The following is a 22,081-nucleotide window of genomic DNA, read 5'->3' on the forward strand; positions in this document are numbered from 1 at the left end:
ACCATATTTATTTAACAACAAAATCACATTCTGACCTATACTATAATACGACCAGAATCTCAAAGTACTTTTTTTAAGCATTTATTCGTTTTCTGTAGCAGACACATTCATCCAAAGTGATAAAGTATGAAAAAACAAATTCAGTGTTATTCAAACATTTATTCAAGCACGTCGACGCTCCCTTCGTGTTTTTATCCTCATACACAATAAATAAGGCACAGCCCAACAAACAGCTTTCAAGACATCAAACACATTTTCAACATCAACCGTCACATTTGTTCCATGACAGTTTGACAAGGTTAGTGACAACACGATTCAAAAGAATAAAAGCTGAAGAGACCAGTCCAACAACAACAACAACAACACACACGAGTTTTCCTGAACTGACTCCAGACGTGAGCTCCGTCTCGCTCCATTAGATCCACTGACCGGTGCTCACGGGTTCAGTTAGTGGACGACTAACATCACACGTTGATGCAGATTTCACAGCGAGAACACACGGCTGTCGCTCTGCTTCCGTCGCTTGGCTTGTGGATGCTCTGGCAAACCCACGGCAGGACTCAGGTGGGCGAGATGGCGTGTCTGTTTCTCACTTGACATCCGCGCTGTTGGTCTGTCCTCAGACTTTAATGTCCTGCGACTCTGACATCTTGGCCAGAGTCTTTTTGATTCGAAGGGCAGTGAGTCGAGACGCGGGACTGTGAGCCCAACACTCCGTCATGAGTTTCCCCATCTGCCTTAAACACTGAAACAACACCACAAACACCCGCGTTAATCTCAGCACATGTGTACTCTAACTATAGTTGTAGTTGTGTCTATTAAACATTTTTCACACAGTTTGACACCGGCGTAAAAACTCACGGGCTGAAGTTCAGCTTTGGGTGGAAAGGTAAAAAACTGAAGCTGATCTTCTTTATACAGTGATCATTAAAACTGAATTCAAATCCACTTCAAGTAAAAAGTAACACCTAACTAATAGAAACAGTACTTAAAGTGCAAAAATAATATATAGTAAGCAGTAAACTTCAAGTACACTTAAAGAAACTTACAAGTATACTTGCGATATTAAAACGACTAAACTATAAGTTTACTGAGTGTAAAGAGCGTTTCATCAGACGCACGCGCCTGACCCCCGGTTTGTGTTTGGCTAGTATCTAATAATATAACTATATTTTATTTAATTTATGTTCATATTTTATTGTATAATAATTGTGTTAAATAACTGGGGACTGGCGTGTGTGTGCCATTCGCCAAAGCCCATTGGCGTTTTAAATTCCTCTTGGAGATGATTGGTTCTCAAGATCAAACCCCAGTCTGTCTCTCAACACGACGTCGAGACCGACAGGAGATATAAAAACATCAAAATGGCTTTTCTGTCTTGTGTGATTTGGCTTTCCAAGCGACAGAAACAACAGTGTAAACATCACGGTGATGTGATGTGATGTGTATTGACCTCATCACTGGTCCAGCGGTTGGGGAATGACGGTCGTATTCTCTTTATGCACACCACCTCTCTCATGTCTTCATATGACGGATCGTTGGGAACGTGGTCGTGATACGGCAGCTGATATTCTTCCACGATACCTGCGGACATCATCACAAATCAAACAACGCTAAACGTTTTCAATTGTAAAAGATCTAATTGTGCTGTCATACCTCCAGACACGCATCTCCTGGCGATCTCCCACAGTATGAGGCCGAAGCTGTAGATATCTGCCGTGATGTACGACTGAAAGTGACTTGTGTTCAGAGTCTCGTCCAGAACTTCAGGAGCCATGAAGCGTTTGGTGCCCACGCGCGTGTTCAGCGGGATGTCCACTTCATTTGTGTCGCTGTTACACGCCATTAACACACCAATCAAGACGGGGATTTATTACTCAGATCACGAGAACAATACCGCACACAAACCCTGAACATGGACATTCTCATATAAAACCATTTAGCGTTTCGCAGAAAACAGGAAACGATGAGCGATGAGACAGACCTGATGAATTTGACAGCCAGGCCGAGGTCAGCGATACAGCAGGTCCCGTTTCTCTTCACCAGGATGTTTTTGCTCTTCAGGTCTCGGTGAGCGATGGCGGGTTTTCCCTGCGTGCCGAAGATCTCCGTGTGGAGATGACAGAGACCCGAGATGGACGAATACGCCAGTCTCAGCGTGGACCTGCTGTCCAGCGTGGTGGATTTCAGATAGTCGTACAGCGAGCCGTTCTCGTGGTAATCGGTGATGAGATAAAGTTGAGTCCACGAGCCCGTTCCCTTGATGTCCGCTGCTATAAAGCCTGCAGAAATAAACACCAGACTCAGCTCATATGACCGTTAAATCATGTGTGTGCGTGCGCGCGCCGCTGGACTCTCACCAAGTATATTCTCATGTCTCATGAGGACGGTCTGATAGATCTCCGTCTCTCTGAACCAGCTGGCCTCCTCCGTGGTGAAAAACACTTTCACGGCCACTTTCTCTCCTCTCCATCGACCCATCCACACCTCTCCGTAGCGGCCCTTCCCGATCTGGGTCACCATCTGGATCTGTTTGGCTATAGTGCGCTGCACCTGCGGATGACCAGATGGGTTCGAGTCAACACCAAACCCAACGTACACTTCCCACGATTATCCGTCTGGATTTTGATTCGACAGCGAGATGTCGTGTGTGGCGTGCGCATCTCACCAGCAGGGGGAGGCCTGACCCTGAGCCGGAGCTCTGAGACTGTTCGATCAGATCTCTCAGAGATTCTCCGGGAGGAATGAACGTCTCATCCTGATGTAGACTCAGAGTGTACCGTGGTGTTAGCTCCTGACGCTTATACCTGAACACACACACACACACACATGACCCTGAGCCGGAGCTCTGAGACTGTTCGATCAGATCTCTCAGAGATTCTCCGGGAGGAATGAACGTCTCATCCTGATGTAGACTCAGAGTGTACCGTGGTGTTAGCTCCTGACGCTTATACCTGAACACACACACACACACACACACCACACACACAATACTACACTCTTTACGTCTGCAGCCAACCTTATATGACTGAATATCAGCATGACGTCAACATCTTTTTTTCTTCAGGAACTACCTTTGTGTTTACTATAGTAAACTGCAGTGAAATTAAGATACTATAGTCTAGTGTTTTTAAACTTTACTATAGTAAGAAATGAAGTATACTACAGTACTTACTGCAGTTTATCAATGTCGCCATGATTAATACAGCAGAACACTATAGTATATTACAGTCATTACACTATGCTATGATTTAATTGCTATAATGTATTACATACTACAAAAAAATGACAGTTTACTATAGTAAATATTCAAGTGTTTATTTACCGGTTCATCAACTTTACTACGGTTAGTGCTACACAACACTGTAGTATATTACGGTCATTATACTACACTAGTACATCAGCTGTATAATTTATTACGCTATACCATGAAAAAAGTTTACTTTTGTAAATATTAATTCATACTACGATCTTTTCACTGGAGTTTATAAATTTGACTTGAATTTGAACCTTTTCTTCACGCGGGATGTGTTTGTGTGTGTGTAGGGTCCAGCCAACAATGTGTGTGATATAAGTAACAGAAATGAAGGGTTCACACACCTGAAGTAACAGAATATGATGATGAAGGTGAGGATGAAGCTACAGACGCCCACTGAGATGAGAAGAGCGATGTGATGAATGTCTCCATCCACAAAACCTGCACACACTTCATTACTTACTATACATATAACAAGAAGAGATGTGTGTGTGTGAACATGTAACATCATCCTGTGTGTGTGTGTGTGTGTTACTTTATGTGTTTGTGTGTATGACTGTCAGAGTGTGTGTGTGTGTGTGTGTGTGTGTGTGTGTGCGTGCGTGCGTGCGTGCGTGCGTGCGTGTGTGTGTGTACTCACTGTGTGTGTGTGCGTGCGTGCGTGTGTGTGCGTGCGTGCGTGCGTGTGTGTGTGTACTCACTGTGTGTGTGTGCGTGCGTGCGTGTGTGTGTGTTTGTACTCCACATCTGTGCGCCAGACATGTGTGTGTACTCACTGTGTGCCTGTGTGCTGTGTGTGTCGTGCGTTGCGTACACGCGTGCAAGTGCGTGTGTGTGGTGTGTACTCATGGTGCTTGCTTCGCGAATGGTGCGTGCGTGCGTGCTTGTGTGTTGTGGCTTGGTGTGTACTGCTGACTGTGTGTGTGGTGTGTTGCTGTGTGTGTGTGTATGTGTGTGTGTGCGGTGTGTTGTGGTGTGTGCGTGCCGTGCGTGTGTGTGTGTGGTGCTTGTGTGTCGCGTGCGTGTGTGTGCTGCGTGCGTGCTGATGCTGTGTTGTGTGTGTGTGTGTGTACGTGCCTGTGTGTGATGTGTGTGTGTGTGTGTGTGTGGTGCGGCGTGTGTTGTGTGTGTGTTCTGTTGTGCTGGTGCGTGCGTGCGTGCGTCGTCGTGGTTGTGTGTGTGTACTCACTGTGGTGCGTGCGTGCGTGCGCGTGCGTGCGTGCGTGCGTGCTGTGTGTGTGTGTACTCACTGTGTGTGTGTGCGCAGTTATCTAACACTCACACTAGCCATGTGTGTGTGTACTCACTGGTGTGGTGGTGTCGTGTGTGCGTGCGTGCGTGCGTGTGTGTGTGTGTACTCACTGTGTGCGTGCGTGCGTGCGTGCGTGCGTGCGTGTGTGTGTGTGTGTGTGTACTCACTGTGTGTGTGTAGTGGAGGTAGTGTTGGGTGTAGATGTCTGTTACAGTAGTCTTGATCTGTGCAGCACTCCAGTGATCGTCTCTGTTTTGAGTTTCCTGTGTCCTAAACACACAAACACATGGGAATGAAAACTAAATGAGATCCAAACAGATGTTGTGTTTCATGAGATGCTTAACGTCGACATGAAACTGTCGATCGAAAACATTTTTTTCTTCCGTATCGTGACGTATGTCCGAGTGAAACATGTTCTGAAATGAGAATAAAGTGTAGGGCGGGACTTGAGTTCGTTCATCGAGTACTGATTGGATGGTTAAAAGTGTCTGTCCGCAAGAAGGTCATGGGAGACCAGGGGGTCAGGGTGCGTCGGCAGACAGGCGTGATGACCATACGCCTGCTGCCGGTGTGCCACACTCCCCAAGGAACCCGACTCTGTAGCCAGTGTTGGAGCGGTCGCATGTGCATCGACCCGAGGGGGACCACCCCCGCCGAGGATGCCATGTATCCCAGGAGCCTCTGAAATTGTTTCAGGGGGACCGCTGACTGCCTGAAAAGCTTCACACAGTTCAACACTGACTGGGCGCTCTGTAGTCAGTCGCGCTGTCATGGAGACCGAGTCGAGTTCCATACCGAGAAAGAGGACGCTCTGCACCGGGGAGAGCTTGCTCTTTTCCCATCTGACCTGTAGCCCCACCGATCTAGGTGCCGAGCACCAGGTCCCCGTGTGTACACAACAGATCTCGAGAGTGAGCCAAGATGAGCCAGTCGAGATAGTTCAGTACCCGCACACCTCCTTCCCTCGTGAAGACTCGTGGGGACAGGGACAGACCGAAGGGGAGGACCCTGTACTAATATGCCCGCCCCTCAAAAGCGAACCGCAGTTTTTCCCAGGTCAATATTTTATTTGATTATTTTGAACAGACACGTTTTCAAAGTTTTAATTTTAGTCAACTAAAACAACCTTGGCCGTTACTGAACGAGTGATAAGAGGTTAAAGACGTTTGATCCAGGAACACTCACTCTGCACTGAAACTCTGATCCCACTGAACCGAGACAGCCTGATGTAAACACAGCGACGCCTCCTTCTTCCTCTACCAAAGTAAAGCAGTGACCGTCCGTCCTGAAACAACAAAACACACAGCTACACATGTGTATGCGAGTGTGTGTATGTGTGTGTGTGTGTATGCGAGTGTGTGTATGTGTGTGCGTGCGTGCGTGTGTGTGTGTGTGTGTGTGCGTGTGTGTGTGTGCGCGCGTGCGTGTGTGTGCGTGCGTGTGCGTGCGTGTGTGTGTGTGTGTGTGCGTGCGTGCGTGTGTGTGTGCGTGCGTGCGTGCGAGCGTGCGTGCGTGCGTGTGTGTTGTAATACCTGCAGGTGTTATTGATGGAGTCCTCTGGGCAGTGATGGTAGCAGTGACACCACAGGAAATGCTTCGGATGAGCCGTTCCAGCACTTCCTGTCACATGACCCTCCTCCAGCTTCCCAGAATTCCTCAGCAGCATGCTGTCCAGAACATTAGCTGTTTCACAACAGAAAGAAGAAAAGTGTCAGTTACCTTATTGACACAACAGTACCGGGATGGTACTACAGTCCAGTCATGATTTCAGATTGTAATATCATGTTTTTTACATTAACCGTGGCACTGAATTATTATTTTACTCTATTAATTTACTATGGCATTCTTAAAACATAAATGCACTGCACTAAGATGCATTAAGACATTTCACAGAAAGAGTTATTTTGGAGGTGTACAAAGAGAAATGAATGAGTAATTATTGATTTATGGAGAACATCAAAGTGTTAGTGTTATGCATTAACGTTGGCTGTCGTTGGGGATTTCAAATAAAAAAATATTCAACAGAAAGTATGAAAATTAATCAATTATTAATCTCAAAAAAAGATTAAAAAAATAAAGCTGAATTTAAAAATGATTTAGGTATTTTCTTCTTTTAAAAATAAAACACAAGTAGAAATGTAATGTAGAATCTCAATGCTGTAGTAACGTTGTTGAGGGAACAGTTGTGTTTGTGTGCCGGAGTGACGTTGAGTTATTCCTCAGAGACTGAAGCTGTAATGAGTGTTTCAGCACATGAAATACTACACACACGCACACACACACACACACACACTTCTGGTTTATTATCCCGTGCTACTGACTATAGAGATTTAAATCAGCTTCATTAATAACAACAGAAGTCAGTCAGGTGTTCAAAAGCTGATCCCAAATCAATCCACATCAGCAATCCCAGAAAATCCTCCTACACCTGTCAATCAAAGCCCAGAGCTGTCAATCATATCGGCAGGGGTGTGCACGCACATGAATACAACTGATGCAGGAAAGTGAAGCTGCGGGATGAGAGAAGAGAATCGACCGAGCGCAGACAAAAGAGAAGCACAACTGTGTCTTTATTCACCGGCCTTTTGTCAAACAAGAGCGACTGACTGAATGAATCTGAACTCAATCGAAATCTCTTTCTCTCTGTCAGCATGACGACTGAGGATTGAGATTTATACACAAAGAGCGACTCTTCATCTATTCACGCCGTACCACAATCACCAACATTCTCATCTACATCTCTGGGTCGATTTTAAGCTTTAAAGAAATGTTCCTGGGTTTTTTAATCTGATGTCCACAGACCTCATGTGTAGCATCACAACCTAAACCAACCACTTACATTCTTATAATAAACTGCTGAAGAGTTGAAAAGTAGAAACATGTTTGTGGGTGATTTGAGCTTTTAATTCTTACTTTTGCTTATTTGGGTGGATAAACTTTAATCGGTCCTGATAAAAGCAAATAATGCTTTCACAAATGTATAATTCTATAATCTGTAGTTCATATTACTTATACTGTTAATTTAAACTTTGAAATGTCTTTGTTCATTGAAATCAAATCAAATATTGACCTAAAAATTATGGGGAAAACTTAACTCAAGGAAAAATTGAAATGTTGCCTCAAAATTAAATTTAAGTAAGTTGAAAGCACCAAAATTATAATAATAAACAAAAAAAACTAAAATAGAAATTAATTACTATTATATAACAACATAAAAAAATAAATTATAAAATGACAAAAGCATATACCAAAACTTTAACTAAAATTAACATAAAAACTAAAGATTTAAAAATAAAAGCTCATTTAAAATATTAATAAAAGTAAAATCAACACTATATATTAACTGTGTTACATTTGATCATCTTCAATGTAGTCACCTTTTGACTAAAATTTGCAGAAATGTTTTCTTGTCATTTTCTCAAGTAGCTTCTGGAGGTCTCACACTGAGATGCTTTTTAAACAATATTTATAAAAGTATATATAAAAGTTCCCATCTGTTCTCTTATTGGCTGCTCTTTCTTCATTATTCAGTCCATAAAAAATGTTAGTTTTGTCATGAAAAAAACATGTTTCTTTGCAAAATTATATTTTTGTCTACTAAACTAATTCCAGACATTTAAACATACACCTACAGATCAAACGTTTTTTTTAAATAACGAGAAATATTTCACTCAAGTGTCCCAAAACCCTACAACTAAAAAAAGTTTTAGTAGTAAATCATTACAGAAAGGAAAGGTGATTACCCAACAAAATAAAAAATATATAAAAGTTATTTTATAATAACATGATTCCCTTAATGACGATCTGACCTCCTTTTTATAATAGGAGCACAAGTGCCAAAAATAATAACTACAAAAAATATAATAAATATATAAAAATAAATAAAACTTATTTTTTAAATATAATTAAAAATAAATAAAACTAAAAAAGTTTAGCAATTTGTAACTTTGACCCTCCCATTTGAATGAGTTTTTCTTAATAATATTTAAAATACATAAAACTATCACATCTATTATTTCAAAAGTGAACGTGCGCTTCTGTGCGCCTGCTGGGATTCCAGTGTAAACTGTATTTACTGTAAATGTGATTCCTGGTTTTTCTCCAGTTCTGGTTATATCCCAGAATATTCCTTTAAATGTAACATGTAAACGCAGGCACCTGAACACACACCGGCCTGACGCGTCTCAGACGTCTGGAAATGTGTTTTCACGCACGGTTTCTCTGTGAAATCTCTGCAACTGTGTGTTATGTAAATAAGGAGAATTCCACTCCTATCTGGAATGAGTCTGGAGTTCTCAAGTGATCTTGACTCTCAGCACAAATGAACTGGAAGAGAAGTACAGTGAGGACCAATTCAATGACACACACACACACACACACGTGTGAGAAGGCATTGTGTGAACACGAAGAATGTGTGTTGATACGTGAGCACTTGGTTATGTTTATGTGATTCACAAGGTCATCTGGAAACTCAATCAGCTGACCCTGAACATTCCGACGGCTCTTCACACAGATACACACATCACTGCCACCTCACGCTATGAAAAACGTCAAATAAACACACGTCACGTTCAAATAAACGCTGAAAGTAAAACACAATTTCTGTGAGTTTATATATTAGATGAGGAGAAAGAAGAAGGGAAAGAGACGATGGCCGGAAGAAAAAATCTAGTTTGTACAGCGCTTTTCACAATCATGTTGTTTCAATGCAGCTTTACAGACGACCACAACTTAATATCCTAAAACCCACGACGAGCGAGCACAAGTACTGTCAAGACAAACTCCAGAGGGAGGATTTCAACCCAAACAGCTCTGTCTGCACTCCGAAGGGTGTTTTTCATCATAACTGTAGTGACCAATCAGAACCCAGGACCAAATTGATCTACTTAATTATACAGACCACACAGACACTGAGATGAGAGTTTCACAAACGATGTCAACAATGTGTCAAACTGAGCTCAAATTTGTCAAGTCTGCAATCGAAAGTCGATAAGGATGTAACAATATCAAAACCTCACTCGGTGCGATATTTAATGCGGTATTTAAAATGACAACTGATGACGTGCCATAATCTCTTTTCTTTATCCTCTAATCGCAACTGTTGCTGACCAGGATGGACCAATTACAGATGCTACCGGTGTTTTTAACAGAAACAGCAACAGACGGATTTTGGTTTGTATGTCAGGCATCAAAATGTAATGTAAGTCATTTAAAGAGCACCTCACCTGTCTTTCAGTGTGTCATGTAGCTTCCGTTCAATGTTAAAGATCTGCAAAGTTGTTCATCGAAAAAGCCCATGATCAATAAAGATATTGTCTCCCGAAATAAGGAGTCGACTCCGAACCACCTAAACAAGTCATTTCGGTTTCCAGTCTTTTGAGTGTAACGAATTGACACATCTGCACAATCACCGCCTGCCCGCGAAACACTTCTGACAGTTTGTGTGTTTGCATCATGCAGCGGAGCCGGAGACGCTGTGGTGTGTGGTGCTGCAAAATCAAGCATGTAGTTGTTTTTACTTCTAAATCCAAAGGATGATGATGTAAAGAGGATCAAAATATTTTCCCCACGATTGCACAGCGGTATAATGCAAACCGTTTGTCGTTTTACTGACAACTTTTTCTCCAACCTTGGCGAGTACAGTGTGGGATTTGCTAAACGCTTCTCCATGAAAGATGGGTCAGCATGACTTTACATGGACCAATAAACATCTCTGAATCACAACCTGTAAGTTATATCTACTATTGATTGTTGAAAATCACTCATTTTGGTGTTATGTTGTGTAACGTTACACTTACAGCAGCTTTTACTGTCCTTCTGAACCAGTTCTGATAATCAGGTGTGAGCCCATTACCCAGATAGCACAATCCATCTGGATTACATCTATTTGACGTCTGCATTTACATCTGCAAGACATCTAAAATACAAAGTTTGCTCATCTGCAATACGTCTCGGAGACGTCTGAACATCTGTAATACATCTGCTAAAGATCTGGAGATCTGCTGCGTAAAAACATCTGCTAAACATCTTAGAAAGAGCAGCTTTACATCCATTCTAAATCATAAACATCTTACAGACATCTTCTAGAGGTCTATATGACGTCAGACAGCAGACGTCTCCGAGACGTATTGCAGATGTAAATGCAGACGTCAAATAGACATAAACCAGATGTACTGTATGTGTGCTATCAGGGTATTGTCTAAAAATGTTGTTTAATGTAGAGTGTCTGTCGTTTTTATTACTTGGATTAGGCCTGGGCGATATGGCTGAAAAAATGATCACAATAAAATTTTCCATATCAGTCGATAACGATAATTATCACGAAAAATTTAAATCTTTATTTCTTTTTAGTTTAAGGCAGATTTTAGCTCCTGTATGAAATTTGTGAAAACCAGACAGTTAACAGTGTTATTAAACTGTTTATTGCCAGAAAATGACAAACACTCGCCAAAAAGCTGAACATTAAAAAAAGTGAGGTAGAATTTACAGAATAATAAAACAAACAAAAAAATCTAGATCAAACACTTTTTCCTCAAGAAAATAAATATTCTCATTGAAAAATGAACAACTGTATAGTCACAGTTCAGTCTGATCTATGTTACATGCCCTGTGACACAACACGCATGTAACATAGATCAGACTGCAACATTTTTAAAGAAATAGACAAAAAAAGATTAATTATGGTCAGCATGCCATTTGAATAGATGGCTTGTAACTTTTGTAAACATTTTGTTTTAGCTTACTGTAAATAAAATAAATTGATAAATAAATAAATATCGATTCTAGTCAGCTTGCCAAACTATTTATACGGATGGCTTGAAACATTGATAACTATTTATGTTTTAGCTGACAGTGCAAGCAAACTAAATAGACAAAATAATACCTTAAACGTGCAAAACAGACAGTTTTTTTGACCACAGTGTACATTTTCAAGTTTTCAACAATGACGGGTTACGAGCAAGAAAGACAAGTCTGTCTACAGTGTCAGGTTTTAGAGCTGCCCTGTGACAGGTCACAATGTTTCCTCCCGTGCTAAAACTCCTCTCAGAGGGAGAGCTGGTGGCAGGGATGCACAAGTACCGCTGTGCTTTTTTCTCATGCATCTTCCACCAATCCAGGGGTTCAGTTTCAATGTCTGCATCTGGAGCCATGAGGTAGTTTTCCAGCTCTCCCTCCACTGTCTGCACGTATGCGAGTCCTGTGTTGCTGGGGCACAGCTTCTTAAAAAGACTGCCCAGTGTCTTTCTCTGCTTTTGGGCAGGTAAAGCTGCAGCAGCTTCCCCCTCTGCCTCTTCTACTTCTGTTTGGTGTGAAGCCTGTGAAGTAGATGGGCCTTGGTCTTCCTCCATGTTCATAATCTCAGATGCTGCTCTTGTTTTGATAGTCGCTATCTTGTCTGGCTTTATGTAATGGGTCTTAAAGCGCGGATGCCATGTCAAGCAGACTGTCTGTCCCGTCGTCATCATACTTCTCATTAAGATAGTCCACGACCGTTGCCTTCATGTCCTTTGTGAGCTGTGTGTCATCATCAGAGTGTTTCAGCACCTCTGTTCTGAAGAGGTGCAACACAGGATTAAGGTAGGACACGCTCACGTATGTTTCACCTGAGAGTGAATCTGTGAACTCAAGGAGTGGCTTTAAGGCCTCGTTCACTGACTCACATCCATGTCTTGCCAGGTGGGGACCAAGTGTCTGGTTTTCTTGTCAGCAGCGAGTACCTGAGAGATAGCTTTGTGCTGCTCTATCACTCTTGACACCATCTTTTGCCGTGAGCCGCACCTGGTAGGTGATTCTGTAGTAAGCTTGTGCTTGGGTAGGTTAAATTCTTCTTGAGCAGTTGCAAGGTCTCTCTTCTTCTTCCAGGAAAAGGAGAAGGCAGACACGACTTTTTTACACACCCCGATGGCTCGTTCCACCCTCTTGTCCTTTCCAACTTTCTCTAAGGATAAAAAGAAAGGAAAAAAAGATTTGTATACTTTTGAGCAAAGACAAAATATGACCGAAAAGTATATCTGTTCTAAATACACAAGTAAAAATAAGAATATGTTAAATAATTAGTAACACTTTACAATATGATTAATAACATGTATACATATCATAAAATATGATTAGTTGATTAGCTAATATGAAATAACACGGCTTATACAGCAGTGTTAACATACAGGTGCTGGTCATATAATTAGAATATCATCAAAAAGTTGATTTATTTCACTAATTCCATTCAAAAAGTGAAACTTGTATATTATATGCATTCATTACACACAGACTGATATATTTCAAATGTTTATTTCTTTTAATTTGATGATTATAACTGACAGCTAATGAAAATCCCAAATTCAGTATCTCAGGAAATTAGAATATTACTTAAGACCAACACAAAGAAAGGATTTTTAGAAATCTTGGCCAACTGAAAAGTATGAACATGAAAAGTATGAGCATGTACAGCACTCAATACTTAGTTGGGGCTCCTTTTGCCTGAATTACTGCAGCAATGCGGCGTGGCATGGAGTGGATCAGTCTGTGGCACTGCTCAGGCACCTGTACATATAGATGTTAATATTAGTTTACAGAAAATATTGACAAACATGAACAATTGTATTGCCATTAACTAATATTAATGAAGATAAATAAATGCTGAAAAATGTTATTAATCATTAAAGTGTTATCAAATGTTTTAATCTGCTGCATGCATTTTTAGTACACTAACATAATAAAACAATAATAATAACAATAAAACAACAATAGTAATAATAATCACTAACATTAAGAACAATTCAACTTAAAATGTATAGCTTTGATCGTTCTTTCCTTTTTATTATCATTATTACTACAGCTGTTTTGTTACTAATATAGTATAGAATTTTATGAAAGTAAAGACTAGCTAATTAAACTTACCAATAGCTGAGTGTAGGCGATGCCCAAAACACTGAAGCCGTGTCCAGTGGTTCAAGGAAGCGGCTTTTATCATATTTGAACCGCTGTCCGTTGTTATGCATACTTGACGCTCCTCACTCAGCCCCCACGAGGCAAGCGCTTCAACCATTCCTGGGGCAATAACTTCACCTGTGTGGTCTTCGGGGAAGTAAGCCGTTTGGAGGCACTTGCTCTGAAGTTTCCAGTCTTTGTCAATAAAATGAATTGTGAGGCTGAGATAAGGTTCAGATGTCCGACTAGACCACATATCGGATGTAGAGGCGAAATACGCTACATTGTGCAGCTCCTGCTCCAACTGTATCTTTTTTTCCAACTGAACTTTTGTTATAGTTTAATCGAGGAAAATTATATCGCAATAAATATTGTTATCGTTTTATCACCCAGCCCTAACTTGGATTCATGATAAAGGATGTGGATAGATTTCGTTTATAAGCTGTAATGTTTCATAAGTCAGTCACATTAGCATTGCGGCTAGCACGCTGTGGGTCCTTTCGCTTACATAAGTGTCATTCTCTTTATAACACAAATCGATGCCATTTTTGTAACCTTAGTATCTCTGCGTACTAATAATCTTTGTGTTAGTTACTAATAAGCCTCCAAGAGCTGAAATGTAGTTGTGCTTCTATGCTAAAAGACAAATCACAACAGACTGAAGTAGCCGACCAATCGGAGCACAGTGGGCTTGTGGAAGGGAGGGGTTTAGAGAAACTGAGTCTTCGAACTGCTTGGAGAGAACGGTTTAAAGATCTTTGAGAAATGGGGTGATATTAAATGCATATTGTGAGAAAATGACAGCGTTATTTGACCTTGGATGCAGTTAAACCTGTTGTTGCGGACTCGACTACAATATTAGGACACTTAAAAATAGAACATGATGGGCTCTTTAAATAATTAAACTTCTCAATGTTCAAGGGTCTCGGCTAAAAAAGAAAACACCAAGAGATTTCAATGTGAACTGCAAAGCTGTATTTGAACATGACGGTAGAGCCTCATCATTAGAAAACCATTAATGATAGAGTGAACGCACACATGCACGCACGCAAACACACGCACACACAAACTGTTTGCAGTTCTGCTGTTTCTAATCATTAAAAAACCATTAATATATGAAGTAAATTCAGGCTCCACACTGTCTCTGCACAAACACACACACCTGAGCAGCATTCAAAGTCCATTAAGAGTGTTATCACACAGAGACTGGACATTTATTCAAACCTCATTCATTCTGTGCTCACTTGAATGAACACACGCAAACACAGAAACACGAGACGAGAAACACGCTCAGAGCTCAGAACATCACTCAGATCAGACGAGAAACACGCTCAGAGCTCAGAACATCACTCAGATCAGACGAGAAACACACTCAGAGCTCAGAACATCACTCAGATCAGACGAGAAACACACTCAGAGCTCAGAACATCACTCAGATCAGACGAGAAACACACTCAGAGCTCAGAACATCACTCAGATCAGACGAGAAACACACTCAGAGCTCAGAACATCACTCAGATCAGACGAGAAACACACTCAGAGCTCAGAACATCACTCAGATCAGACGAGAAACACACTCAGAGCTCAGAACATCACTCAGATCAGACGAGAAACACACTCAGAGCTCAGAACATCACTCAGATCAGACGAGAAACACACTCAGAGCTCAGAACATCACTCAGATCAGACGAGAAACACACTCAGAGCTCAGAACATCACTCAGATCAGACGAGAAACACACTCAGAGCTCAGAACATCACTCAGATCAGACGAGAAACACACTCAGAGCTCAGAACATCACTCAGATCAGACGAGAAACACACTCAGAGCTCAGAACATCACTCAGATCAGACGAGAAACACACTCAGAGCTCAGAACATCACTCAGATCAGACGAGAAACACACTCAGAGCTCAGAACATCACTCAGATCAGACGAGAAACACACTCAGAGCTCAGAACATCACTCAGATCAGACGAGAAACACACTCAGAGCTCAGAACATCACTCAGATCAGACGAGAAACACACTCAGAGCTCAGAACATCACTCAGATCAGACGAGAAACACACTCAGAGCTCAGAACATCACTCAGATCAGACGAGAAACACACTCAGAGCTCAGAACATCACTCAGATCAGACGAGAAACACACTCAGAGCTCAGAACATCACTCAGATCAGACGAGAAACACACTCAGAGCTCAGAACATCACTCAGATCAGACGAGAAACACACTCAGAGCTCAGAACATCACTCAGATCAGACGAGAAACACACTCAGAGCTCAGAACATCACTCAGATCAGACGAGAAACACACTCAGAGCTCAGAACATCACTCAGATCAGACGAGAAACACACTCAGAGCTCAGAACATCACTCAGATCAGACGAGAAACACACTCAGAGCTCAGAACATCACTCAGATCAGACGAGAAACACACTCAGAGCTCAGAACATCACTCAGATCAGACGAGAAACACACTCAGAGCTCAGAACATCACTCAGATCAGACGAGAAACACACTCAGAGCTCAGAACATCACTCAGATCAGACGAGAAACACACTCAGAGCTCAGAACATCACTCAGATCAGACGAGAAACACACTCAGAGCTCAGAACATCACTCAGATCAGACGAGAAACACACTCAGAGCTCAGAACATCACTCAGATCAGACGAGAAACACACTCAGAGCTCAGAACATCACTCAGATCAGACGAGAAACACACTCAGAGCTCAGAACATCACTCAGATCAGACGAGAAACACACTCAGAGCTCAGAACATCACTCAGATCAGACGAGAAACACACTCAGAGCTCAGAACATCACTCAGATCAGACGAGAAACACACTCAGAGCTCAGAACATCACTCAGATCAGACGAGAAACACACTCAGAGCTCAGAACATCACTCAGATCAGACGAGAAACACACTCAGAGCTCAGAACATCACTCAGATCAGACGAGAAACACACTCAGAGCTCAGAACATCACTCAGATCAGACGAGAAACACACTCAGAGCTCAGAACATCACTCAGATCAGACGAGAAACACACTCAGAGCTCAGAACATCACTCAGATCAGACGAGAAACACACTCAGAGCTCAGAACATCACTCAGATCAGACGAGAAACACACTCAGAGCTCAGAACATCACTCAGATCAGACGAGAAACACACTCAGAGCTCAGAACATCACTCAGATCAGACGAGAAACACACTCAGAGCTCAGAACATCACTCAGATCAGACGAGAAACACACTCAGAGCTCAGAACATCACTCAGATCAGACGAGAAACACACTCAGAGCTCAGAACATCACTCAGATCAGACGAGAAACACACTCAGAGCTCAGAACATCACTCAGATCAGACGAGAAACACACTCAGAGCTCAGAACATCACTCAGATCAGACGAGAAACACACTCAGAGCTCAGAACATCACTCAGATCAGACGAGAAACACACTCAGAGCTCAGAACATCACTCAGATCAGACGAGAAACACACTCAGAGCTCAGAACATCACTCAGATCAGACGAGAAACACACTCAGAGCTCAGAACATCACTCAGATCAGACGAGAAACACACTCAGAGCTCAGAACATCACTCAGATCAGACGAGAAACACACTCAGAGCTCAGAACATCACTCAGATCAGACGAGAAACACACTCAGAGCTCAGAACATCACTCAGATCAGACGAGAAACACACTCAGAGCTCAGAACATCACTCAGATCAGACGAGAAACACACTCAGAGCTCAGAACATCACTCAGATCAGACGAGAAACACACTCAGAGCTCAGAACATCACTCAGATCAGACGAGAAACACACTCAGAGCTCAGAACATCACTCAGATCAGACGAGAAACACACTCAGAGCTCAGAACATCACTCAGATCAGACGAGAAACACACTCAGAGCTCAGAACATCACTCAGATCAGACGAGAAACACACTCAGAGCTCAGAACATCACTCAGATCAGACGAGAAACACACTCAGAGCTCAGAACATCACTCAGATCAGACGAGAAACACACTCAGAGCTCAGAACATCACTCAGATCAGACGAGAAACACACTCAGAGCTCAGAACATCACTCAGATCAGACGAGAAACACACTCAGAGCTCAGAACATCACTCAGATCAGACGAGAAACACACTCAGAGCTCAGAACATCACTCAGATCAGACGAGAAACACACTCAGAGCTCAGAACATCACTCAGATCAGACGAGAAACACACTCAGAGCTCAGAACATCACTCAGATCAGACGAGAAACACACTCAGAGCTCAGAACATCACTCAGATCAGACGAGAAACACACTCAGAGCTCAGAACATCACTCAGATCAGACGAGAAACACACTCAGAGCTCAGAACATCACTCAGATCAGACGAGAAACACACTCAGAGCTCAGAACATCACTCAGATCAGACGAGAAACACACTCAGAGCTCAGAACATCACTCAGATCAGACGAGAAACACACTCAGAGCTCAGAACATCACTCAGATCAGACGAGAAACACACTCAGAGCTCAGAACATCACTCAGATCAGACGAGAAACACACTCAGAGCTCAGAACATCACTCAGATCAGACGAGAAACACACTCAGAGCTCAGAACATCACTCAGATCAGACGAGAAACACACTCAGAGCTCAGAACATCACTCAGATCAGACGAGAAACACACTCAGAGCTCAGAACATCACTCAGATCAGACGAGAAACACACTCAGAGCTCAGAACATCACTCAGATCAGACGAGAAACACACTCAGAGCTCAGAACATCACTCAGATCAGACGAGAAACACACTCAGAGCTCAGAACATCACTCAGATCAGACGAGAAACACACTCAGAGCTCAGAACATCACTCAGATCAGACGAGAAACACACTCAGAGCTCAGAACATCACTCAGATCAGACGAGAAACACACTCAGAGCTCAGAACATCACTCAGATCAGACGAGAAACACACTCAGAGCTCAGAACATCACTCAGATCAGACGAGAAACACACTCAGAGCTCAGAACATCACTCAGATCAGACGAGAAACACACTCAGAGCTCAGAACATCACTCAGATCAGACGAGAAACACACTCAGAGCTCAGAACATCACTCAGATCAGACGAGAAACACACTCAGAGCTCAGAACATCACTCAGATCAGACGAGAAACACACTCAGAGCTCAGAACATCACTCAGATCAGACGAGAAACACACTCAGAGCTCAGAACATCACTCAGATCAGACGAGAAACACACTCAGAGCTCAGAACATCACTCAGATCAGACGAGAAACACACTCAGAGCTCAGAACATCACTCAGATCAGACGAGAAACACACTCAGAGCTCAGAACATCACTCAGATCAGACGAGAAACACACTCAGAGCTCAGAACATCACTCAGATCAGACGAGAAACACACTCAGAGCTCAGAACATCACTCAGATCAGACGAGAAACACACTCAGAGCTCAGAACATCACTCAGATCAGACGAGAAACACACTCAGAGCTCAGAACATCACTCAGATCAGACGAGAAACACACTCAGAGCTCAGAACATCACTCAGATCAGACGAGAAACACACTCAGAGCTCAGAACATCACTCAGATCAGACGAGAAACACGCTCAGAGCTCAGATCAGACGCTTTGTTTCAATCTCTCTAAAATTCTCGCACCTGACATCTGCTGATCGTCCATCTGAAGTTTCTGGACGGCTAACCCGCCTGCAGCTGAACGATTTATAAATGTAAACCAGAAAATTCTCACAGATTACAACACTCTGGAAATTGATACAGTCTTCCCCTGATAATAGAGTGATTATCTCTTCTCTGCTTCATCTTAATCACTTTATACATCCAACAGGTGTGTGACACAATACACCTGATATACAAGATCGTTTACTGAGGATTCCAGAGATCTTATGTTGGACGTTCTGTCTCTCCAACTCAAACACAGACGGAGCGCTTCAGACGTTTGGCACTTTCAGTGAGGTGTGACTAAAGACATCCAGAGCATCACATAACCTCCAAACCAAAACTCTGTGCTCTTTAGTATTCTCTTAAAAAGGGTTTCGCTGACTGAGCGTCTAAAGAAGCCTTGACCAGCCTGTGTGAGTATCATAAAAGTCTGAATCCTAAAAACCATCTGAATATTTCAGCAGGAGGGACACCAGCGCTCCGGAATCAAATCCACCATCACAAACCCATCACTGTGTGTGTGCTGGTGACCGGTTTCACTGCTGACAGTGAGAAACACATCACGTGTCGTCTGTCGTGTGAGATTGTACGGACGGATGCTGAAGGTAAATAATGTCAGACAGAGACTCCACAGAGATGCTCAGATGAGTGTCTGTGGTTATTATGGGATGGGAAGAGATGAGAGCACACACTAGATTACTGTGCATTCAATCAAACTAAACTGCTTAAAATATTCATGCTGGTTTTAAGTATAAACAAGTAAAGAAAAAACGAACAGTGCAAGAACACAAACTACAGTGTGTTTAAAAAACATTCGTTTTTTTCAAATAAGCCATTTGGGTTTTTTGCCTCTTCCTGCATTGTAAAGAAAATGTATGTCTTTATTATACTGCAAATGTTCATTTTGAATTGTGCGAAAATAAAACACCCAAAACACCTAAAAGTTTCAATGTCTTTTGCTTATCAGATAAATGGATCTGGGTTAAATCATGCTCAGATGTTATACTGAAAAATAACCTTATTCTACTACAAAATGAAATTATCTCAGTTTTTAAAGCCTCAGTGAAATCAATATGAAAGTTTTTTCATTTTATTAATAATAAGTTAGCCTTAAGGACGTCAATAAACTGATGTGCTCCTACGCGCTGACAAAATTCCCATTTAGAAGACATAAGCCTTTAAAACTGACAGTCTGCATTCAAAAAAATCTAGAAATTTCATGACATCACGCTACACTTCAGCCTCTCGTCAAAGTTCTCGTCCAATCAAATGCGCTTAAGAATCTGAAGAGTCCCACCCCCTTCACTATGAGAGCTGCGGAAGCAGACTGTGTGCCGTAAACAAAACGCTATTGGTTATTTTAAAAGGGGGCGGGGCCACTCGATATGGCACGCGCTCGCTGCATTTTTCAGTTGAAATTACGTCAACACATCAAATAATGATGCGCATTCCAATGCGTTTCACTGGATCTTTAAGTTCAAACACACACCTGCTTCTATTTTATGTGATAAACTACACCTGTTGCTATCCACTAACGTCATTTTGATCAGTAAAAATGTGTGGGAAAGTGAAGTTTGAAAATATCTATAACAATAGAACGAGTATTAAAGCACACCTAAAACCCCAAAACACGCCAAACCCTAAACTGATGAAATATTCCACAAAAAGCCCAGTTATTAATTTGACAAACACCTGATTAAATGAATGTGACAAACACAAACAAGTGTGTATGTGTATGTGTGTGAGTGTGCGTGCGTGTGTGAGAGAGTTAAACACTGAATGATTTCAAAGCTGGACCTCCAACTGTGTGTAAAACAAGTGTTAGACAGCTGAGAGACTGATAGATTTAACAGACAACACACACACAACCAAAATGAGAATCACACACGACACACACAAACACCTGGCCGTCCATTTGGCACCCCATCACTGAGTTTATTTAAAAGTTGGGTAACACCCAATATACACAACACCACAATAAGTTAACACCCCAAAACAACATCGCAACTATTTCTCCTGGACAGCAATGACATTCAACAGAGAACCAATGGAGACTCGTGAGAAAAAGCGTCTCCAACAACGTCTCAAACTGTGCTCAGATGTGCCAACAACGTCTGTCTCAAACACTCAAAATTATTCAGTCTCAATATTCTTCCAACACATCAACTGTCTCATTTGTGTCTCGTTTTATTCCTTTCTATGAGGGAGTTTTGGGAGAGACACATTTTACGTTTCAATATAACTCCTTTAAGTCTCCTGAGCTATAAAAGAAACAAAAGAACACTGAAAAATTACAAACACAGCGTCAAACGGACAGAAGACTAAAGCACGGTCCGTTTGTGTGTTATATAAACAGTGACACAGAGCGACGTCTATTCAGACGTGAATGTTTATGTGTCAGGAGACGAGAGTTAACAGAGACACTCACCCAGATTCTCCTTCAGCAGTCCCAGAAGTCCAATCACACAGATCCTCATGAGATACATCTTCTGTCTGTGTGTGGAGACCCTCCACTGTCTGCCCAACACACACTCTTCTGCCGTCTGTGTGTGTGTGTGTGTCTTGTACTGAATGTGAGAAAGTGCCTGAATCACCGCTTCATACCGACTGAGAGAGAGAGAGAGACAGAAGAGAGAGAGTGAGAGAGGAGAACACACACAGTAGCCTCTGTTCAGTAGGTTCAAGCCCCGCCCCCACCACAAGGATCCACCCCTCCCTGTCTTTTCACCCAGCCTTCCTTTTCAATCTTCTGCCAAACACCCGCTATAGGGATGCACCGAATATTCGGCAACCGAAAAGAAATTAAATGAAATGGCCGAATACATTTTACCGAACATGACGTGTGATATGATCAAGCAGCAACCAGCGCAGAGAGTGAGAGAGAGAGAGAGAGAGAGAGAGAGAGAGAGAGAGAGAGAGAGAGAGAGAGAGAGAGAGAGAG

At 42.2% G+C, this 22,081-nt stretch overlaps 1 protein-coding gene across 1 annotated transcript in view; it reads right to left on the bottom strand.

Moving 5' to 3' along the window:
• Window positions 1-64: 64 nt before the first annotated feature.
• bmpr1ba (bone morphogenetic protein receptor, type IBa) overlaps window positions 65-22,081 on the bottom strand; it is a 26,569-nt gene continuing 4,552 nt past the window's right edge. The window contains exons 2-12 of the mRNA XM_057322943.1: window positions 21,569-21,747; window positions 6,041-6,191; window positions 5,694-5,793; window positions 4,676-4,778; window positions 3,601-3,697; window positions 2,669-2,807; window positions 2,361-2,553; window positions 1,985-2,282; window positions 1,657-1,832; window positions 1,454-1,584; window positions 65-745 (exon numbers count right to left, since the gene is read on the bottom strand). Of these exons, the coding sequence (XP_057178926.1) occupies window positions 620-745; window positions 1,454-1,584; window positions 1,657-1,832; window positions 1,985-2,282; window positions 2,361-2,553; window positions 2,669-2,807; window positions 3,601-3,697; window positions 4,676-4,778; window positions 5,694-5,793; window positions 6,041-6,191; window positions 21,569-21,626 (1,572 nt within the window). The 5' untranslated portion in view covers window positions 21,627-21,747 and the 3' untranslated portion in view covers window positions 65-619. The remainder of the gene's footprint in view (window positions 746-1,453; window positions 1,585-1,656; window positions 1,833-1,984; window positions 2,283-2,360; window positions 2,554-2,668; window positions 2,808-3,600; window positions 3,698-4,675; window positions 4,779-5,693; window positions 5,794-6,040; window positions 6,192-21,568; window positions 21,748-22,081) is intronic.

This window comes from Triplophysa rosa, linkage group LG2, assembly GCF_024868665.1.
Source record: "Triplophysa rosa linkage group LG2, Trosa_1v2, whole genome shotgun sequence".
In the NCBI taxonomy this organism is placed as follows: Eukaryota; Metazoa; Chordata; class Actinopteri; order Cypriniformes; family Nemacheilidae; genus Triplophysa; species Triplophysa rosa.